At 43.5% G+C, this 20993-nt stretch overlaps 1 protein-coding gene across 1 annotated transcript in view; it reads left to right on the top strand.

Moving 5' to 3' along the window:
• Positions 1 to 20993, top strand: part of RBBP6 (RB binding protein 6, ubiquitin ligase) — a 2624906-nt gene that overhangs the window by 1106608 nt on the left and 1497305 nt on the right. The window contains exon 9 of the mRNA XM_044089398.1: positions 15843 to 16015. Within this exon, the coding sequence (XP_043945333.1) occupies positions 15843 to 16015 (173 nt within the window). The remainder of the gene's footprint in view (positions 1 to 15842; positions 16016 to 20993) is intronic.

Genomic DNA, 20993 nt, shown 5'->3' with positions numbered 1-20993 from the left:
CTTACATGGATGACAATTTTCTTGGTTGCCATTACTTCTGTAAGAATTTCCGAATTCTAAGCATTGTCCTCTAAACCAACATACTTGATTTTCCACAGAGATAGTAACTTTGCCTACTAATCCGTCCTTTCTGCCAAAGGTGGTGACAGAATCCAGTAATAATCAAGCCATTAACTTACCAGTGTTCTTTCCTAAGTTTACCAACAAAGGAGAATATACCTTGCATTCACTGGATGTTCACAGACCGTTATGCTTTTATTTGCATCGGGCCAAGAAAATCAGAAAAGCTGACCAGTTGCTCACCTCATTTTCTGAACCAACTTTGGGAAAACTAGTTTCTAAGACTATCAAAGTGGTTGACAAATTGCATTTCCTTAGTTTGCAGTAAAATTGGCATCCACATTCCATGAAAGCACACTCCAGTAGATCCATTGCGACTTCCACAGTTTTTCATTCAAGAATGTCCATGGATGACACGTGCAGCAGCAATTTAGGCTACTCCCCATACCTTTGTCACTCATTACAAGTTGGATCTGGTCTCCAGAGGCAGGGCATCATTTGGTTCTATGGTGCTCAAGAATATCCTTCCGTGTGTCCACTGTGGAAACCGGTAGCTAAGGACTCTGTCCCAATAGTTGAGGATAGAATGAAAATTGACATCATCAGATAAATAGGTTATGTACTCACCATAACGTTCTATCTTTGTCCATTTTCATTCTTCCTCAACTTTCCTCCCACCAACTCCCATCCTAAGACTTCTGGAGAAATGAGACTGTATACTTATTTCTTTATATATGACTTGTAGATATGACTTCTCCACTAACCTCTTTCATCCTTTACTGTACTGAGCAGCAAACAAGATTTGAGTTAATAGGGGAAGATGCATTGTGTAAGGGAGAAGTTTGAGAGATTTGGTTACCTCAAGGTTTAGGAACAGCTGAGTGGGATCCGACGGTTTGCATCAAAACCAATAGATGTAATAGCTGAGGAAGAATTAAAATGGGCAACACAGATGGAATGTTATGATGAGTTCATAACTTCTTTTTTAACTTGGGAATTTCTTAAGTGCTATGCCTGATTCTGGCAGTATGTCCTCAACCTTATCCTTGCTGTGATGCTGCCGATGCTTCTTCCATGTTGGTTGCTTCTGGGTCAGTAATTTGCAGCCATTCTTTGCTTAGCTCCAGTCCGTTCCAGTGGTTAGTTAAAGCCAAACTATTGGATTCTCCTTTGGACACAGAATTTGGTTCTGCAGTTGTAGACCTATTTAAAGTTTTAAAGGACAAAGGTAAAATGATTCAGGACAGGAAAAAAAAATTCCTTTCCCCTGTCACAAAGTATCAGAGGTGTTATCCCTCTAATGCAGATCCTTTTGATAAGACGCAACAAGGATGCCTCAAAATGGTAAGTGTCCTTCTATAGGTAGATTTCCTGGGAACCAGGACAAGATTCTAAACATCAGAAGCCCTCCTTTCCTGACAGACCCATTTCCCTGTGTCTGTATTCCTTCCCTTCTCCTAAACAAAATTCTTGTTCTCAGACTGGCCCCTCTACCCCCTGATCACCACAGACCAGTGGGTTCTCTCCAGTATCAAAAAGGTTAGTGTCATGGACATGTCCACCCCCTTTTGCAGGCAATTCTCAATCTCCTCCATGCCATGTATCGGTTTCCTTCAGGATCTTTGCACTATTGACCCTGTTCCTCCTCTTATGAGGCAAAGGTTTATTTTCTGTGATGTTACGTGTTCTCTTGCATCTTCCCTGTCTCAGCACCTTCCACCCGATGCCCCATTTGCAGATGTTAACATTTCAGTCTTTCCTGCACTTCCTTGTCTCCTTAGATTTGAAGGATGCCTATCTTTACATTCCTAGTCTTCATCTCATTTTCATTTCTTTGCTTTGCCCTTTGGTCTTTCTATGGTCCCCAGGGTATTTACCAAATACTTAACAAATGCATGTCACCTGTTGTAGCATTTTGCAGACTTCAGGGTGTTCAGATATTCCTTTGTTTGGATGACGTTTTGATTCAGGCTGCTTTTTCACCTTTTCTTATAAAGGATCTCGAGTTTACCATGCATCTGTCACAGTCTTGGGTTCACTTTTAGACCTCCAAAAGTCTATTCTGACACCCACTCAAGATCAGATTTTCTTAGGTTGCAGAATTCGCACAGAGTCTTCCCTTCCTACTGCTAAGGTTCTGTCTCTCACAAATGCATTTCAGAGCCTTTTTGTGGTGCACATGACCTCTGCAGGAAGAGGTTTGTGAGACTCCTGGGGTTCATGGCATCCACTATTCTTATGATTCCAAATGCCAGATTCCATTTGAGGAAGTTGCAATAGTACCTGAAGTCGGAGTGGCTTTAACATTTCTGTCAGACTTCCAGATTCCTCCCTTTTCTTTCTTACAGATGGAATTTCAGTGGTGAATCCACCAGATTTCCCTCAATCCGGGACTACCTTTTCTAACCCCCCCCCACACACAAGCTGCACACAGATGCCTGAGACCTGCCATACAAGACTTGCTCCAACAATGTCAGTTCAGGAGGTTTGGTCTCTTCGAGAGGTAACTGAACACATGATTATGAAGGAGGTAAGGGCCTTTATTCTTTTCAATCCCTGCATTATTTCTGTATTCCAGGTCCAGTGCATGTTCACGGACAACAACATGGTCATGTAGTATGTAAACAGTGGGGGACAAAGTCCTACCATCTTTGCAACCTTGCCCTGATAGCCTGGAACTTTAATTGGTCACAATTTGATTCTTCAAGCAGTCTTATATTCCCAAAGACAAAAACATTGTGACAGACGGATTGAGTAGAACCAGGGCAGAGCCTCACAAATGGCTGTTACACAAGGAGGTCTTCCTAGATAATGTTCATTGGTGGGGTCTTCCTCAAATCTGTTTGTCGTCTCTTTCTCTTGGATGGAGATGTTTCTTTATGTATTTCTTTCTTCCTCTTCTACTAATGTTCCTACACAAGATTTTGTTGGACAGGCCCAAAGCCTTTCTGGTGATTACCTTTTGGGCAGGACAGCACTGGTTTCCTGTTTTTCATGTGGCACAAGTTACCTCAGAAGATGGACTTGCTCACCCAAGGTAAGGGCTCAGTCGTGCACCCTCATCATCTCACACTGCAGTTGACTATTTGATAAGGTTTTAATTCCTTTTAGGCAACATTTTTTTCCGAGTAAATGCTTCAGTCTTGCAGGCGGCAAAAAAAAAAACAAATACTAGATCGGATGTTTAATTGGAAATGATTTTCTTTATAGTGCAAGAAATGGAATCAAAACCCCCTTTGTTGTGGGTATTCCTATTGTTTTTTGTCCTAAAGTTGCTCAAGTATGGTCTGCTTTGCTCCTGTATTAAGGCCCCACTGATCAGCCATTTCTGTTAGTCTGTGTGTACATCAACATCTTTCTTCCATATTTCAGGTCTATCTATTTTTGAAAGGCTTCCTCTACATGAGGTTTCCAAGAAAGTAGATTCCTCCTCCTTGGGACCTAAATTATGTTCTAGAAAAAAATGAACTTGGCCACCTTCTGAACCTGCAGTCAGTTCTTCCTTAAAATGTTGTACTTGGGAGATTTCTGTTGGTGACAGTGACTTTTGTCAAGATGGTTTCTGAACCGCTTGCTGTTATGGCAGTTCCTTTCTTGTTTTTTCATAAGGACAGGGTTTCACTTGGATCTAATCCTGCCTTTATGCTTAAAGTAGATGTTCATCGTGTTTCACTGTTGCAGTCATGACTGTAGGGTTCTCCCCTGCCGGCAGGCAGCCCCAGGTCGGCCAGAATCCCAAAGTCTGGGTCCGGCGTCGGCTGTTCAACCATGCTCCCTGACGTCAGAGCGCCAGAAGTACAAAGCTGACAGCCGACGCCATCTTCTCCAGTCTTTCTTGCCGTGATAGCAGTTCGCATTTGCCGGTCGGCAGACTCCTGACGAATTTTACTGATATTCTTCGGTCCGAAGACTTTCTTCTCCACTCAAAGCTAAGTACCTCGTTGGGGAAACTTTTTTTCTTGCTCCACTCCGATGTCAGAAAAAGTTAATAATTGTATTTCATGTGAGAAGCAAATACCTCATAAGGATTTTCATATTCCTTGCTTGGGCCCTGACCACGACGTAGCTAGTTGTCGGTTTTGTGCTAGATTCAATCAACGTACTATTAAGCGAAGGTACAATTTTGCTTTTCATTACTTCGGTAGGTGCTTTAACTACAAAATGTCGTCGGACACGGTCCCGGCTACCGGAGTTCATAAACGTCGCAAGGATAAAGACAGGCCTCCGAGGTCCAAATCTGATGATAGCGCACAAGCGGAGCCAGCTTCAGGTTCGGCTGTCATCAGTGAGGCGCTTTTGCAGCCCCTGTTGGCCATTTCAGAACCGACGGCCGAAACGGACTCTCATGAGGAGCCAACCAGGCCTTTAAATATTTCTGTTGCAGGACCTTCGGACAATGCTCCTTCAGATGGGTCCGGAGCCGCTGTGCAGGTACCGGCTTCCGAAGGGGTTTTCAGGCCTACTCAGCTACTAATAAAGGCAAAGCCAAAGACTCCTTCAAAATCAAAGACTTCTACACAGGCTTCTTCTGAACCGGCTCCCAAGTCACAGAAACAGTTACTCAAGATGGCGGAGGATTTACTTACTATGATTAGGGGTTCTCATCCCCTTCCAGACAAAAGGCCCAGGCAGGATATTTCTTATGATTCCTCTGATCAGGCTTCTGTTTCCTCAGTTTCTTCTTCTGATCAGGAATATTCTTTCCCTCCTTATAAGGATTCTGATGCTGAAGAATCCATTCCTTCAGCTTCTCCCCCAGAGGATTTCTCTTTTGGGGAAACTTTGCATGAAATGAGGGAACATTTCCACTGGGAAGGACAGGAGTATTCGGAATCCAAGAAAAGGCTGAGGGAATTTCTTCTTCTTCCCCAACACAGACCCCTGGCTATTCCTCCTGTTTTGGATATTGTGGATATGATGCCTTTTCGGAGGCTAACTTAACCTCTGACTCTCTTCCTCCTGCTCCTGTGAAGCCTGATCGATATTACAGGGTTCCTGATTCCCATCAGTTTTTATACAAGAACCCTTCTGCTGACCCTGAAACCATTTCTCAGGGTCCTAAGGGAGCTAAGGCCACTTCTGCCAAAAGTCCTACTCCCACTGAAAAGGATTCTCGATCCTTAGAAAGATGGGGCAAAAAGGTGTACACTTCTGCTACTTTGTCCATTAGGGCTTTAAACTGTCAGTTTCATATGTTTAAATACCAGCAATTTCTATTGTGTGTCTTAAAACAAAAGCTTACTTCCATTTCTGCCTGTGCAGAGGATAAGGAATTACATGACTTACTGCATGCCACTGAACAGGTTGGGAAGCATGGTTTACACTGGATTTGATGCCTTGGAGGCTTCTTGTAGGGCTGCGGTCTCTGGCACAGTCATTAGGAGGCATGCATGGCTAAAGGAACAAAATTTACCTGAACAGGTAAAGGCAAAATTATTGGATGCTCCTGTTCAGCCTAATGTTTTGTTTGGATCGAAAGCTGAAGAGGTGATTAAAAAGATGGAGGATAAGGCGAAATCAATGCAAACAGTTAAAGATTTCTTACAAGTACAGCCTCCTAGATTTAGCAGGAATTGGCCTTCAAAAAATTGGTCCTTTCCCACTTCAGACAGGCCTCAGAGGGGTAGATATAGACGTTCCAGAGGGAGGCCTCAATCACAAGCTGCTTATAGACCAAGACAGTGGACTGCTTCCACCCCTAGGGGAGGAGAGGACAGGTCACAATCTCAAAGGAAACAAACTCAATGACGCCCTCTGGGGGGCCTACAGGAACCTCTTCCCTGGAAGCCCCTCTCGGAGGAAAACTCTCTCTTTTTTATCAAAATTGGACTCAAATAACTCAAGACAAATGGGTTTTGGATGTGGTTTTAAGAGGTTACAAATTCCATTTTCATACCTTGCCAAGGCCAAGCGCTTGGCCAGACCTTCCAAAACATCAATGGACGGAGACCTTAAACCAGGTGGAAGCTCTTTTGGCTATGAATGCCATAGAACTGGTTCCTCTTTCAGAGAGGGGAAAAGGGTTTTATTCAAGGCTCTTTCTAGTCCCAAGAAAGCAAAACTCATGGAAACCCATTCTGGATCTGTCGGTCTTGAACACCTTTCTAGAGATTCCAAAATTCAAGATGCTTACTCTACAGCAGCTACTTCCAATGCTGTCCAAAAATGCATGGATGGTAACTTTGGATTTAAAGGAGGCATATTTACACATTCCCATCAGGCAGGATCGCAGAAAATACCTCAGGTTCAAAGCCGGATCGAGACACTTTCAATTCTCTGCACTGCCCTTTGGATTATCTACTGCGCCCAGGGTCTTCACCAAATGCCTGGCTCCAGTAGTAGCTTACTGCAGACTCAAGGGAATTCAAATTTACCCTTATCTGGACGATTGTCTAATTCAGGCAGACAGCAAGGATGTCTTACTCCAGCATCTAGAATTTGTACAGAACCTCCTCAAGTTCCTGGGATTCTCTGTAAACATAAAAAAGTCAAATTTGACACCATCGCAACAGATAACTTTTCTGGGTGCACTTCTAAACACCACAACCCAGATGGCGTTTCTGACATCCGAAAAACAGTTACAGCTGGCTTCAACTTTCAGAACTTTGGCAACTTTAACTCATCTATCTGCAAGGAAATTCCTGCAGGCTTTGGGTTACATGGCCTCCTGCATCCTTCTCGTACCATATGCAAGACTGCACATGAGGAAAATGCAGTGGTACCTAAAAAGTGTATGGTCTCAGCATTGCCACAGTTACTGATCTCCGGTCTTCCTTGCCTTCAAAAGGAATTTCTTTGGTGGTCCAGGGCATGTGCTCTAAACAAAGGGAAGCCCTTCCGTCTGCCTCCTGCCTCTCGGATTCTAACCACGGACGCCTCGGATTATGCTTGGGGAGCCCATTTTCAGGGCAATTGTTTGCAGGGCCTTTGGACAAAGGATCAGAAGCACCTGCATATCAATTTAAAGGAAATGTTAGCCGTTCAGAAAGCTCTATTGGCCTTCAGGAATCTTTTACAACCAGGACAACTGTTAATACGGACAGACAACACCACAGTTATGTGGTACATAAACAAGCAAGGGGGATCTCATTCCTACCCCCTTTGCAGACTAGCCATGGATCTATGGGACACAGCTCTATCTTGCAATCTGGATCTTCAGGCTCAGTTTCTACCAGGGAAACAAAACTTCCTGGCAGACAGTCTGAGCAGACATCTTTCGGATCCACACGAGTGGATGCTGGACACCAAAATATTCAAGATGATAACAGCAATTGACCTCTGCAGTTTTGGTATCCAACGCTAAAAAACCTATGCCTGGAGCCCCCTTGGATTTTACCTCAGTCTCCGAACCTTCTGTCTCAACATCAGGGTCAGGTTCTACACTCTCATGTCAGAACTCTCAGCCTGGAGGCCTGGTTAATCCAGGGCCTTTGATTTCTTCTTTACTGCCCAAGCAGGTTATGGATGTCATTTTAGAAGCCCGACGTCCTAGCACTAGAAAATCTTATGCAGGAAAATGGAAAAGATTTTGTTCCTGGATGCAGGCTCAGGATTCTGATCCTCTTCTTCCCAACATTACTTTAATTTTACTTTACTTGACAGATCTCTTACATAAGGGTCTCTCTTTCTCTTCCATTAAAATACATGCCTCTGCTATTTCTGCTCATTATAATACAGACCCTCCCATCTTTTCCCACCAGCTCATGCGACAGTTTCTCAGAGGAGCTAAGAACTTAAGACCGCCTAGATCTCCTCCTATTCCTGCTTGGGATCTCAACTATGTTTTGGAAAAACTAACCTTGCCTCCTTTTGAGCCTGCTGCTTCTTCTGACATCAAGTTTTTATCTTGGAAGACAGCCATCCTGTTAGCCCTAACCTCTGCCAGGAGGGTTTCGGAGTTACAAGCTTTAATGGTTGTGGAACCTTATATTATTTTTCATCAAGACAGAGTATCTTTGAGAACTAATCCTACCTTCATGCCTAAGGTGGTTTCCAAAGTGGCTTTAAATCAAACTATTCACTTGCCAACCTTTTTCCCTACTCCTCAAAATAAAGGGGAAAGGATCTTACATTCCTTGGATGTACACAGACAGCTATGTTTTTACCTGAACAGAACTAAGGACATCAGAAAATCAGAACAATTGTTTGTTTCTTATGCTTCCAGTTCCCAAGGTAAAGCCATTTCAAAACAGACCTTTTCTAAATGGATTGCTCATGGAATCAGATTTTGTTATTCTCACCATGGAAAGCAAATCCCAGGGAGTATATGGACTCATTCCACAAGAGCTGCTGCCACTTCTGCAGCCTTCCTCAGGGGAGTTCCTACCAAGGATATTTTGGAAGCTGCAACTTGGAGTTCAGTGCATACATTTTCTAAGCACTACAATCTACCTCTCTACTCTAAGTCTAGGGCAGGCTTTGCCTCTGCAGTCTTGCAGGGCCTTTTAGTCGCCCTTTCCTCTTTATGACCACCTCCCTTTCTTTCAGCTTTGGGATTCTACCCTACAGTCATGACTGCAACAGTGAAACACGATGAACATAGTACAGTTGTGTACACCTACCATAAATGTAAATGTTCGAGTGTCTTCACTGTTGCAGTCTGGGTTTCCCTCCCTCTCTCCTGTGCCCTCTTATTTTTACTTTTGTGTATTTCCTTTTTTCATCATTCTTCTGAGGTGTATTTGCAAAGGTTATGGGACCTTTTTCATTTTGGGACTCCTGACATCTGGGGCAAGAAAAACTGGAGAAGATGGCGTCGGCTGTCAGCTTTGTACTCCTGGCACTCTGACGTCAGGGAGCATGGTTGAACAGCCGACGCCAGAACTAGACTTTGGGATTCTGGCCGACCTGGGGCTGCCTGCTGGCAGGGGAGAACCCTACAGTCATGACTGCAACAGTGAAGACACTCGAACATCTACATTTATGGTAGGTGTACACAACTGTACTTTGCTGACGTATCTCCACACCAGTCTGCCAGTCTTCCTTCCCTTTTTCTCTTGCCTCAAAATAGGGTTGAGGGTATTATTCATTCTTTGGATTTACATAGGCAGCTCATTTTTACCTTGACAAGACTAAAGACATTAGAAAAAAATAAGCAACTTTGTTTTCATGATTAGAAGCTTGATTTGCCAGTCTCTATTCAAACTATTTTTCCTTGGATGTCCAAGGCCATTTGTTCATTACTTTTTATCATGGGAAATGGTTTACTTCATCTATTAGATCCAATTTAACTTGCGCAGTAGCCTCCTCTGGGACTTTTTTCAAGGGCTTAGATACCGCGTACATTCTAGAAACATTGTAAGTTGGCCATGTTTTTTAGGACTAGAGCAGGTTTTGCCAGGTCCGTACACCAAGGCATTTTAGACTGTTCATCAGTTACTTCTTCTCTGTCCTTTCTCTTCATTAGCTTTAGTATTGCAACAGTGATCTTGGAGGGACATAGTATACTTGTATAAGAAGTTAACTAATAGATTTTCTACTGATCTCTTGCAGAATTCCATCACTGTCTCCCTCCTTCACTTTTTTTTGTCTATCTGAGGGGTATCTTTTCTTTGTATATAGTTAATTCTGCTTTTGTTCTCCTTGGGCAAGTTTTGAGGTTTGTGTACTTTTGTCCCTTGTGTACTTCAGTCTTCAGGCTTGGATCATACATATGATGCATGGAAGTGTACAGGCTTTGGTATGCTGGCTGAGCATAAAGCTACCCTTGGTAGGCTATACCTGTTGTAAGGAGTACTACAACAGTGATCAGTAGGATATCTGCTGATGTCCTCCTATACATATGTTGCAGTATTCATAATATGAGGGAGTCTGCCGCTCCTGACTCATGCGTCCGGCCAGTGTACAGAAGTGTAACACCTACTGTAGGGTATGTGTGACGTCACACACACAACTGGTCCTTCATCAGTCATAAAATGAAGTCTGGGGAAAAGGAGACATCAGCACATACCAGTCCCCAAAACTTTTCTTCCACCAGTCAGATCGTCTTTTCCATTAGATGCTTGTCAGAGAAGTTGCAGAACCCGATCAGATAAGTTCCCCGTTGGAGTTTTTTCTTATTGCTTTTCTTGTTACTGTGTTTTTTGAGGTTGCATGTCAGCCAGGAAGGGCAGTTGTCAGTATGGAAGGCAAATTCCACGTAAGGACTCTTACGACCTTTGTCTCTAGCCTAGGCCCTGACCATGACCATACTTCTTGCTCTATTTGCCAGGTCTTTGTCTCCAAGAACCCTGCGTAGCTGGTTAGCTTCTCTTAATTTGTACCTAGGAAACCAGTGCCATAAAAGTCTCGCAAGCAATGTGGAAGGTACATCAAGCCCTTCAGGTGAGCCACTAGCTAAGAAAACAAAGAAATCTAGACCTGAATTACCCACTGCTCCTCCAATTCCATACGTATCTCACAAAGCCGATGTTGGCCCGGAGACCATTTCTCAGTCAGTAGGCGCTCCTTCTACGAGTACCTGTGTGAAGGCCGTGAATGATCCTGCCAGCATCCTCAGGATATACAGGCGTCCATTCCTGGTGTGTGTGTGTGTGGGGGGGGGGGGGAACGGACCTCGGTTCATTGTAACTGAAGGCCCGTGTGGCATTCCACAAAGCATTGTCCAAGAAGATGTTCCTTCTAACACTGAGTGCACGCCAATGTCGGGCCCATCGTTCTTCCACTGCATGGATGTCCATCAAATGAAAAATCTGGACACTATGCATGCCCCCCCCCCCCCCCAAGAACAGCCGACGGATTGGCAAGCTTTTTCCCAAGGCCTGTTCAAAGCATTTATGTCCCTGAGATAATCATCATACCTCTTCCCTCCTTTCTCCTTCCATTCCTCCCTCTACTCCATGAAAGAGGATGTCTTAGGAGCTTTCATCAGATAAAAAGGATTCTTCTGGGGATGACTCTCTTGCTTATTCTGCCCATATTTCTTCTCCTTGGGATATGCTTCCCCAGAAGAAGAATAAAATTGGACAGATTCCCCTGGAGAGGATATTTCTTTTGGAGAAACCATTGTTAAAATGAGGGAGTTCTTCAAATGGGATTGTTCTCAGGTATCCAGAAAAGGTATGACCACCTGCAGATAAACTCCCCTTCCCCGTTTGCCAATACCCCCTGTTCTGCCAGCCTTCCTGGATGCATTCTATGCAGCTTCTGAGTGCTCTGACTCTCAACCTCCTGCCCCTAAAAGGCAGTTACTGTAAGGTGCCAGAGTATTCCCTATTTCTGTTTTTAAATGTTCCTCTGCAGACCCAGCAACAATTTCAGTGTCTGCTGATAAGGCCTCCAAGATGCTGCCCTTCACTTCCCTGCTCCCTACAGATCTGGAGAGTAAAGTTATGGAGAGAGTGGGGAAGCAAGTTTATTTATTAGCAACTCTGGCACTCAAGGCCATAAATTACCAGACCCATATGGCTAAATACTCTCTGGCCCTTCTCTCAGATGCTGGGAAGCTACTTTCAGAGCTCCCTGACTCCTACTAAGGCTAAGTTACCCTCCATTCTTAGCTCCTCTGCTCAAGTTGCACGTCATTCTATAAAGTGTAGCTATGATGCTGTATAGGCATCACCCAGAGCGGCTGCATCTGGGTCAGTTCTCAGGAGATACTCCTGGCGCAGGCCAACCTTTACCTGATGTGACATTAAGGCAAAAATCATGGATGCCACCCTGGACAACAAGGCATTATTCGGTACCTCTGCTGCAGAACTCTCAAGTCATTACAGAAAAAGGGCAAAGAGCTGCAAGACCTTAAACACATTTTTGTGTCCCCTGTCCTAAGATTTCAGTGGAACTAACCTCCTTAAGTACCCATTTGTAAGGAAGGTCTTCAAAGAGTAAGAGAGATGTTAGTAAGCAGTTTTCCTCAAAATCTTCCACATCAACTCCTGCTGCTCAGAAGCAGCCCTTTCAGGCGAAGCCAGGTAGTCAGTGACTACCTGCCCCCTTGCAGCCTAACTCCTCTTTTCCCTTCCTCTTTCTGCTTGGAAACAGATCACCCAAGACTCTTGGGTTCGCTTCATTATCCTTCAAGGATACTTTATGGTGTGGAAACACAACCTCCAAGGGAACAGCTGGAGCTCTTTCCCCAGGTCATTTCCAGACTTCTCTCTTAGGGCACCATTCGGGAAGTGCCACCCTCCAAAGCAGGAAGAGGTTTCTACTCCAGGATGTTCATCGTCACCATGAAGGATGGTCCATGAAGGCCCATCTTAGACTTATCCCATCTAAATACGTTACTGGAGGTTCCCGCTTTTCACATGCCCTTTAATAACACAAATTTACCATTGTCCTTTCCTCTGAGTGACCTCGAGCAATCAGTATTACTCCCCTTTTATTTTGCCCTTAAATCTGCTGTGTTTGCATCTTGAGTTACTTTGTCCAATCCACATGCTTGTTTCTATCCAGATGTGTCTTCTGACCTTGCTATTTGCACCCTCTACCACTTCATATAATTCAGCATTCTTTGCTTTTTGTTTTTACCCATAAGGCCATTTACATTCTGTTAAAATTGAGAAAGTAGCCATTCTGATAAACACTTGTCACTCCCATTGTATACTTGACAGTTCTTTTGAATGTTTCCGTCTTGCAGTTTACATGTGTATACTAATGATTGGTGGGTGATCTTGTATGTAGTTACCTCTGAATTATATCACATTTTCCCATGCCTTTTGCTTTGGTAAAAACACTCAAAAACACAGAAAATGCTTCCAAAGAGCAAGTGTAGCTCTCCAAATAGGAGAAATTGCCACAAAGTGATGCCTGCACTCACAGGTATAACACATTCTAAGTTACATAATTTAGGTACTTAATCATGCTCATGAGTATGTTAGAGCCTGTGTTCTTACTTGCACAGATTGCTATCTCTTATCTCTTTCCGTCCTAGATATGGAAAACAGTTTGTCTGCTTTCACTTCATAGGTTCATAGTTATATACTAGGCAAGTGACCACCAGGGCCTTTATAAGCCTAGCTGTACAATCCATCCCAATTGTGTCCCTATGTATTATGGGCATTTATTAGGAGGAGGAATGTTAGGAAGTTTCTAGATGTTATGGGAGGGTATGTTAGTTTGGGCATTACTGTATACCTCTGTCAGAGCCATGGGGTCCAGACCCTACTAGCATCATCTGCAAGGCATGGAAAGTCTCATTATGAACCTTATAAGCAAGGACGTGTGTAATCTCCACACTCTTGAACCAGACAAGTTTGGATTCTTTAAGGGTAGATCATGCCTGTTAAACCTGGTTGACTTCATGAAAGTCACCGAGGCCCTGGACAAGGTAAGGAGAGTGCATGCCACCTACTTTGACTTAGCCAAGGCATTTGACACAATCCCCCACTTGGGTATTATAGAGAAACTCTTCTAATTGGGAATTGACCCGTACGTCACCATATGGGTAGCCATTTTGCCCACTGACTGGACACACTGTTGAAGTGGGTGACTTCACCTCTAGCAAAAGACCAGGAACCAGTGGTATACCACAGGGCTCTGTGCTAGGCCTTTTATTGTTGGAATTTGTTTCTCAGAAGTCCAGGCAAGTGGACAGCCTGCGGTTGACCAAGGTTGCTGACAATTGCAAATTGGGAGAAGTAGTTAAGTCCCCCAGTGATATATTGCAGAAAGAGTTAAAGCAGATAAATAATAGGTGCCCAGACCATGGATTAAAGCTAAATGCAAATAAAAAAAGCATTATTCCCGTTGGGAAAGCTCACATCCCTGCTAATTACATTATAGATGGCACCCCCCTAAGTGTAGACCCAGTGGTTCATAATCTGGGTTCTCTGGTCGATAGTAATCTGAAACAAACTAATAACCAAGAAAAACTCAGTTTAGCTGAAAAAAATCTCGAAAGAAGCACAGCCACTCCAAGAAAAAACTTTTAATAAAATGGTTTAAGTGCTTTTGTCAGGCAAATTCAATGACTTCATCAGAACCAACTTTAAATGTGTTAAAAACACTATTTAAACATCCCTCATGATCAAATGAGCAAACAGAAGTCACAAAACAAGAACCTACAACCATCAAAAATCATACAAAAAAATTATATAAATATTGATACAAAACATAAATGAAGAGTAAAAATGTGGGCTTCATACATAACCAAACAGTAAAGGCATTTAATTACACTTTGTAGGAATTAAGTCTAAGAATGTTTGCTATAGATATCTGCTCATTTAATCCAGGTGAAGCAGAGGCATTCAGTCTCAGTTGCCACAAGGTCTCCTTCCACTCTGTTAAAGCAGTCCATGGACCCCCAACTAAACTTTTGGGAACAGTGTCAATACCAAAAAATAAAAATGTATGCCCAGGTAACTTCTCCCCATGTTTATATAAGGAATTGGAAATGTATTTGTTCCTTCTATCTAAAGTGTGTTCATGTATCCTACCTCTAAATATGCGTTGAGTTTTTCCTATATAAAAAATGTCAGTTTTTATACAAAGTAATCTGAACTTCAACCACTGCATATCCACAATAGTAAGGAAATCCTATACGGCACATCTCATAGGTAAAGACATCACATCTGGATCTAAGGATGTTATAATTCCATTATACTTGGTCCTCATCAGACCAGTATTTGAGTACAGTGCTGCTCCCTTTTGCGTGTACCTCTGTAGATACCTGCAACAGCTGGAGAAAATGCAGACGTTTCTCACTAAGAAAATACCAGGGTACACAAAAGTCCTATGCAGAAATACTGAAAGCTCTGTCACTGTATTGTCTCTCTCACAGGCTGCTAAGGGGTGACCTGTGCCTGGCTTACACCAGGTCAATTTCTGACATGGCCCTGATGGAAATGCTACACATTTATAAATCAAACTGCACAAGGGTCAGTTGCTTCAGGGATCTTAACCTAGCCTCTGACATGAACAAATCATGCTGGAGTGAGGGATGCATCTCTCAGACTGCCACTTCTATGGAACAGGCCTCTAATTCACGTGAAACAGAGCCCTTCCTCTGACCCTATTCAAATGCAACCTAGATCAACAGATGTGTGACTGCAGATTCACTCCCGGGGTGGCTCCCATGTCCCTCATGAGCAGAGGCAGCCAGTATTAATTACCACAGACTTTCCTCTGTGAGCTTCAATTACCTAACCATTGACAGTTGGGGCAACTCTGGATTAATATGGGTAGGCTTGTAAGGGCTGTTAGCCTAGTAAGCTTCTATGAACCATAAGGGAGTGGAATGGCAATGTAGTATTGCCCTTTGGCAGCAGTGATAAGGCCAGATCTGTAGTACCACATTAGGAGTACTTTATGCTGTTGTAGATGGCTTAGAGGGAAAAAAAAGATCCATGAGGCTAGAGAGGGTATAGACAGGTTACTACAGTGGTGAGCAACTGCAAATGTATGCTTATGCAGCAGCATATTGGTGGGGGTTCAGTCTTCATCTGAAAGGAGTAAAGAAGGGAGGGGAGTTTAACATTGCTATAAGGGGGGAATGTCATAGGATTGCATAACAAAGGCATGCTAGAATAGGAAGGAAAGGGAGCATGATGTAAAAGCAAGGTTATAGTAGTAGCTTAGATAGAAAGTTTGGCAGTTGGAGCAGTTTACTGGACTGGGTGGCAGAAGCAGAAAATGTCAAGGCTTTGAAATCTGCGTAGCACCCTAGGATAGCTAGGGTGGAATCTGCAGCAACAGCGGTTTCAACTAGGTAAGAGAAGGCTCCTACTGGATATATTTCTTAATGTGTTACCTTTTAGTCATAGGCTTTTTGTGCTGTGAACAGTCTGCTAAGAATGTAAATATATTTCAAGGCAAATGTAACATACTTTGTTTTATTTCAGGGAAGCTTATGCCATAGGAAAGAAGGAAAAGCCACCATTTTTGCCAGAAGTGCCATCATCATCTTCAGAAGAAGAAGACCCCATTCCTGATGAGCTGCTTTGCCTTATCTGTAAGGATATAATGACTGATGCAGTTGTTATCCCTTGTTGTGGCAATAGTTACTGTGATGAATGTAAGTATTTGCAATAATTAAGCTTAAGATTGTTTTAAAAAGTGTTACCTTGCTAGTCTAGCAACGCATAGTTATAAGCGGAGTGAAAAGAACTTGTTTTGTATTGAAACATCCAGACTTACACCATGGAAGCAGTTTGCTGGTAGGAGGCTGTAATGAAAAAAAAACTTGTAAGTTGTGAGGCCCTTTATAATGTAAAAATGCAGAGTAACTGATTTGTTGCCTGACATTCTCTAGTGTACACACAGCAATGAGTATGGCTTTAATTCTCTAGTTGACCCCATCCCTTAAATTGCTTTCTTCACCCTACATTTTTTTTGACTGTGTGATGCTGTTAACTGCTGGTGGGAATGCCATTTTTACATTTTTAAATGGCAGGATGCCATACTTGTACACCAACAGCAGCAGACCACAACTCCAAATCAGGTGCAAAGTTTTATTGGTTTAGCGCTTTCTTCTCGTGATAGAGACTTCCAGAAAGCGCTAAACCAATAAAACGTTGCACCTGATTTGGAGTTGTGGTCTGCTGCTGTTGATGTACAATTTCACAGTTCCACAGTTTGTTCTGGTTAGGATGCCATACTTGGCTGTCAGTATTTTAAATAAGATGTCTCTCTCATGCAAGTCACAGGTAAGAGTAGTGATTTCCCTAGATTGTTCAGATTAAATAAACTAACTTTGGTCATTTTTCTGTCTTCATTCCATATCAGCATCAGACCTTGTGTATTATGTGAAGCTGAAAACCATGTATAGTATGCAAGTCTCCATTAAAAAAAATTATCTTCAAAAGCAGTATGTCACCAGTCCAGAAGTGTTCTGGAATTGTGCATCTGTTTTGGCCAAGCAAGTAGATTTCCCCTATCCCCAACTTTGCCATAGTGGATTTGAATTACGCTTTCAGGATTCTTAACAGCAGGTTGCCTTAGTCAAATGTCAGCAGTTAAACATGTCATTCCCTAGCTTTATGAACTGTCCATCTCCACTATGGGGAAATTGAAGCCTGACCTACTCTCATTAGACCCATTGCTTCCAGAATTTCTAAATCTCAGCCAGGCCAATAGCTTATCTAGTCTCATTTCTTATTGATCATTTAATTTAAGGGAGATAAGAGTCTAGCAAATTGGTAGAAAGCTCTCACTGAATTACATAAAGGGTGGGTTTCTGAAGTCTTAAATGGCTAAATGACCTACTGTGCTTCTTTCCCCACTCTACATAGTATTGGAAAAATTGGTGCATGCCCAATTTGTCCACCATCTAACTTGCAAGTCTAATCTCCAGTTCTTAGTATGACTTTAGACAAGGGAATGAAATAGACACTGTACAGTTTGGTAGTCTTGAATTTGTTACTTTTTACTCTTGCCAGTGTTGGTTCACTATTTCTTCACCCATCCACGGCACAAGTCGTATACACTCCCGACAATCACATTTTGAAATTTGCCTCCTGTAGGTGTTTAAGTGCCCGTAGGTGGTTCACTGGTTATGTGGAAGTTGGGTCCAAGAGTCTGTCATATGAGATAATGTAGTCTCTTTTACTGTGGCAGTAACTGTGCTCTTAGTGTTCCATGCCTAGACCACTTCTTTTAATTGTTTTATGAGTTACACAGTAGAGTACTATAGAGGTGCACAGCTGATGTGGGTATACCAGTGATTTGTCTGTCCTCAGAGCTGACAGTATCTGTCTGGTAAATTGTAAACTACAGTATGTCTTAGATGTTCTTCATCTCACATTGCTGCAGTCCTTACACTTGGGGGTAGTCCGCTGTCCTCGATCGGCCCGAATATCAAAGTATAAGGCTGACGTCGGTCAAGGTGCATTAGACTGACATCAGGACGTCAGGGTACAAATGCGCATGACCGACGTCATATCCTCAGTCTTTTTTGCCGCATGGTCCGATGCAGAAGCAGCGTTGCAAGTGCCGTTCGGCGTTCTGAAATTTTTCGAATTCGGAGTTTCAGACCGAGTCAAAGTTGGCTAAGTACCCCGTTGGGGAATATTTAAGTTTTTCTTGCCTCAGTGGTTTACGGATGTCAGAAAAAGTGAATAACTGTATTTCTTGTGGGAAACAGATACCGCATAGAGATTATCATACTTTGTGTATTCCTTGTTTAGGGCCTGAGCACGACGTTGTTGGGTGTCGCTTTTGTGCTAGAGTCAATAAGCGCACTATTAAGAGAAGGTTAGATTGTGCCAGGTTAGTCTTCGGGAAGCGGTGCAATTATAATATGCCGTCGGATGCTCCGGCGTCCGCTTCGAAGAAGCGCAAGGATAAGGCAGCTAAGCCCAGGTTAGATGAGTCATCCGTACCGGACGCCGGTTCTTTAGAGGTGTCGGTGGAGCCGGTGGTTCCACCGGAGGTTTCTCTGGAGTCCCAGGGGGAGACCTTGTTATTGCAAGATGTGGCCTCTCAGGAGGCAGGTCAGGCTGAAGGGGCTTCTCAGGTTACTGTACTCCCCTCCCTTCCCAGGGTGGTTAGGCCTTCTCCTTCTGTTTCCAAGGCTTCTCCCAGAGGCAGGCCAGGTTTAGCTTCAGTTGGTGTCACTCCTAGTTCTTCAGGATCTGTGCCCAAGAAGCATATGCTTAAAATGGCAGAAGATTTGATTACCTTGATTAGGGGTTCTTTGCCCCCTCCTGATAAGAGGCCTAGGGTGGAACCTGAGTTGGGGAGTTTGGAGCAGGCTTCAGATGTTTCAGAGTCTTCGGCTGAAGACTTGCAGGAGTACTCTCCTTATTCTGATTCTGATGTGGATGATTCTACTCCTTCTGCTTCTCCTCCTGAGGATTTTTCTTTTTCAGAGACTCTTCATTCCATGAGGGAGCATTTTAAGTGGGAAGGTCAGGACTTCTCTGATTCCAGGAAAAGGCTTAGGGAATTTTTGTTTTTACCCCAGCATAGGCATTTGGCTATACCTCCTGTTTTGGATGTTGTGAAGGATGTGTTTGCAGAGGCCTCTCTTAATCCTGATTCTTTGCCTCCTGCTCCTGTTAAGCCGGATAGGTATTATAGGGTGCCTGAAGCTCATAAGTTTCTTTTTAAGAGTCCTAGGGCGGACCCAGAAACTGTTAGTCAGGGGCCTAAGGGTGTTAAGGCTTCTGTTGTTAAAAATCCGGTTCCTCCAGATAAAGAGGCCAGGGCTTTGGATAGATGGGGAAAGAAAGTCTATACTTCTTCCACCCTGGCTATGAGGGCTCTGAATTGCCAGTTTCACATGTTGAAATACCAAAACTATCTACTGTCTCAATTGAAGTCTAAGGTAGATGCTCTGGCGGAAGGTATTGACTGTAAAGAGTTACAAGATTTGGTACATGTCTCTGAACAAGTGGGTAAGCATTCTTTGCAATGTGGTTTTGATGCTGTACAGGCCTCGTCTAGGGTGGCTGCCACTGGGTCAGTTCTTCGCAGGCACGCCTGGCTGAGGGATCAGAATTTATCTGACCATGTTAAGACAAGGATTTTAGATGCTCCTTTGCAATCTGATGTGTTGTTTGGTTCACCTGTTGAGGCAGTCTTAAAGAAAATGGAAGACAAGGCTAAGTCTATGCAGACTGTTAAAGATTTTTTGCAGGTTCAGCCTCCGAAGTTTAGCAGAAATTGGCCTACCAAAGGGTGGACGTATCCTTCTTATGATTCCCAGTCTAGGGGTAGGTCTAGACGTGGTAGGGGCAGAGCTCAGGGCTCTTTCAGGCCTAGAACAGGGAGTTCACCTGCACAGTCTTTGGGTGAGGGCAGGGGTCAGTCCTTTCGTAAACAGACTCAATGACCTACCTTTTCAGCTGCCAGAGCCTTCTCGTCTGGCAGCACCTTTGGGAGGAAGGTTGGCACTTTTCAAGGAAAATTGGAGTTTAATTACCCAAGACAGATGGGTATTGGATATCATACACCAAGGTTACAGGTTTTATTTCCATACCTTGCCTCCTTTCAAAGGCATGCCAGACGTTCCTCCTCAGCAAAGAATAGAGGCTCACAAACAAATTTCTCTGCTGCTCCAAATAGGAGCCATACAACCGGTCCCTCTGTCAGAAGTGGGCCTAGGATTTTATTCTCGCCTGTTCCTAGTACCAAAGAAGGGGAACACGTGGAGACCAATTTTGGATTTATCTATCCTCAACACTTATCTGGACATTCCCAAGTTCAAAATGTTGACGTTACAACAGCTTTTACCTCTGCTGGGCAAAGATCACTGGATGGTGACTCTGGATCTCAAGGAGGCTTACCTTCATGTTCCTATCAGGCTAAGTTGCAGGAAGTATCTACGTTTTCGGGCTGGGACTTCTCATTATCAGTTCTCTGCATTGCCCTTTGGCTTATCTACTGCGCCCAGAGTGTTCACGAAGGTTCTGGCTCCAGTGATAGCTTTCTTCAGGCTAAGAGGAATACAGATCTATCCTTATTTGGACGATTGCCTGATTCTGGCTCAAGAAAAGGACGAACTTCTTCATCATCTTCACTATGTGATAGCAGTGCTAAGATGCCTGGGGTATTCTGTGAACGAAATAAAGTCCAGTCTAGTACCCTCTCAGGACATGTGCTTTCTGGGTGTGAGACTGAATACAGCATCCCAGATGGCCTTTTTGACCCCGGACAAACAAAAGACTCTTTCTCTTTACTTCCATCAATTGTCTCATCAGTCCAGGCTGACTGCAGGGACAGTCCTTCAAGCCTTGGGGTTCATGGCATCTTGTATTCTGGTGCTTCCCAATGCCAAACTGCATATGAGGAAGCTACAGTGGTATCTCAAAAATGTATGGACACAGCACTGCCAAGATATGGACACTGTCATTCAGATAATACCTTGCATTCAAAAGGAATTTTTGTGGTGGGCTCAGGAATGTCACCTAAACAAGGGACTCTCTGTGACCCGGCCAGAGGCGAGTCAGATTCTAACGACAGATGCCTCAGACAAAGCTTGGGGAGCTCATCTAAATGGAAAGTGGATACAAGACATGTGGCCTGCCAGACTTCTGCATCTACATATCAAC

The sequence above is a fragment of the Protopterus annectens genome, chromosome 12.part0 (assembly GCF_019279795.1).
Source record: "Protopterus annectens isolate FY-2018-M chromosome 12.part0, PAN1.0, whole genome shotgun sequence".
In the NCBI taxonomy this organism is placed as follows: domain Eukaryota; kingdom Metazoa; phylum Chordata; order Ceratodontiformes; family Protopteridae; genus Protopterus; species Protopterus annectens.
This window is presented reverse-complemented; position numbering and strand designations above follow the sequence as displayed.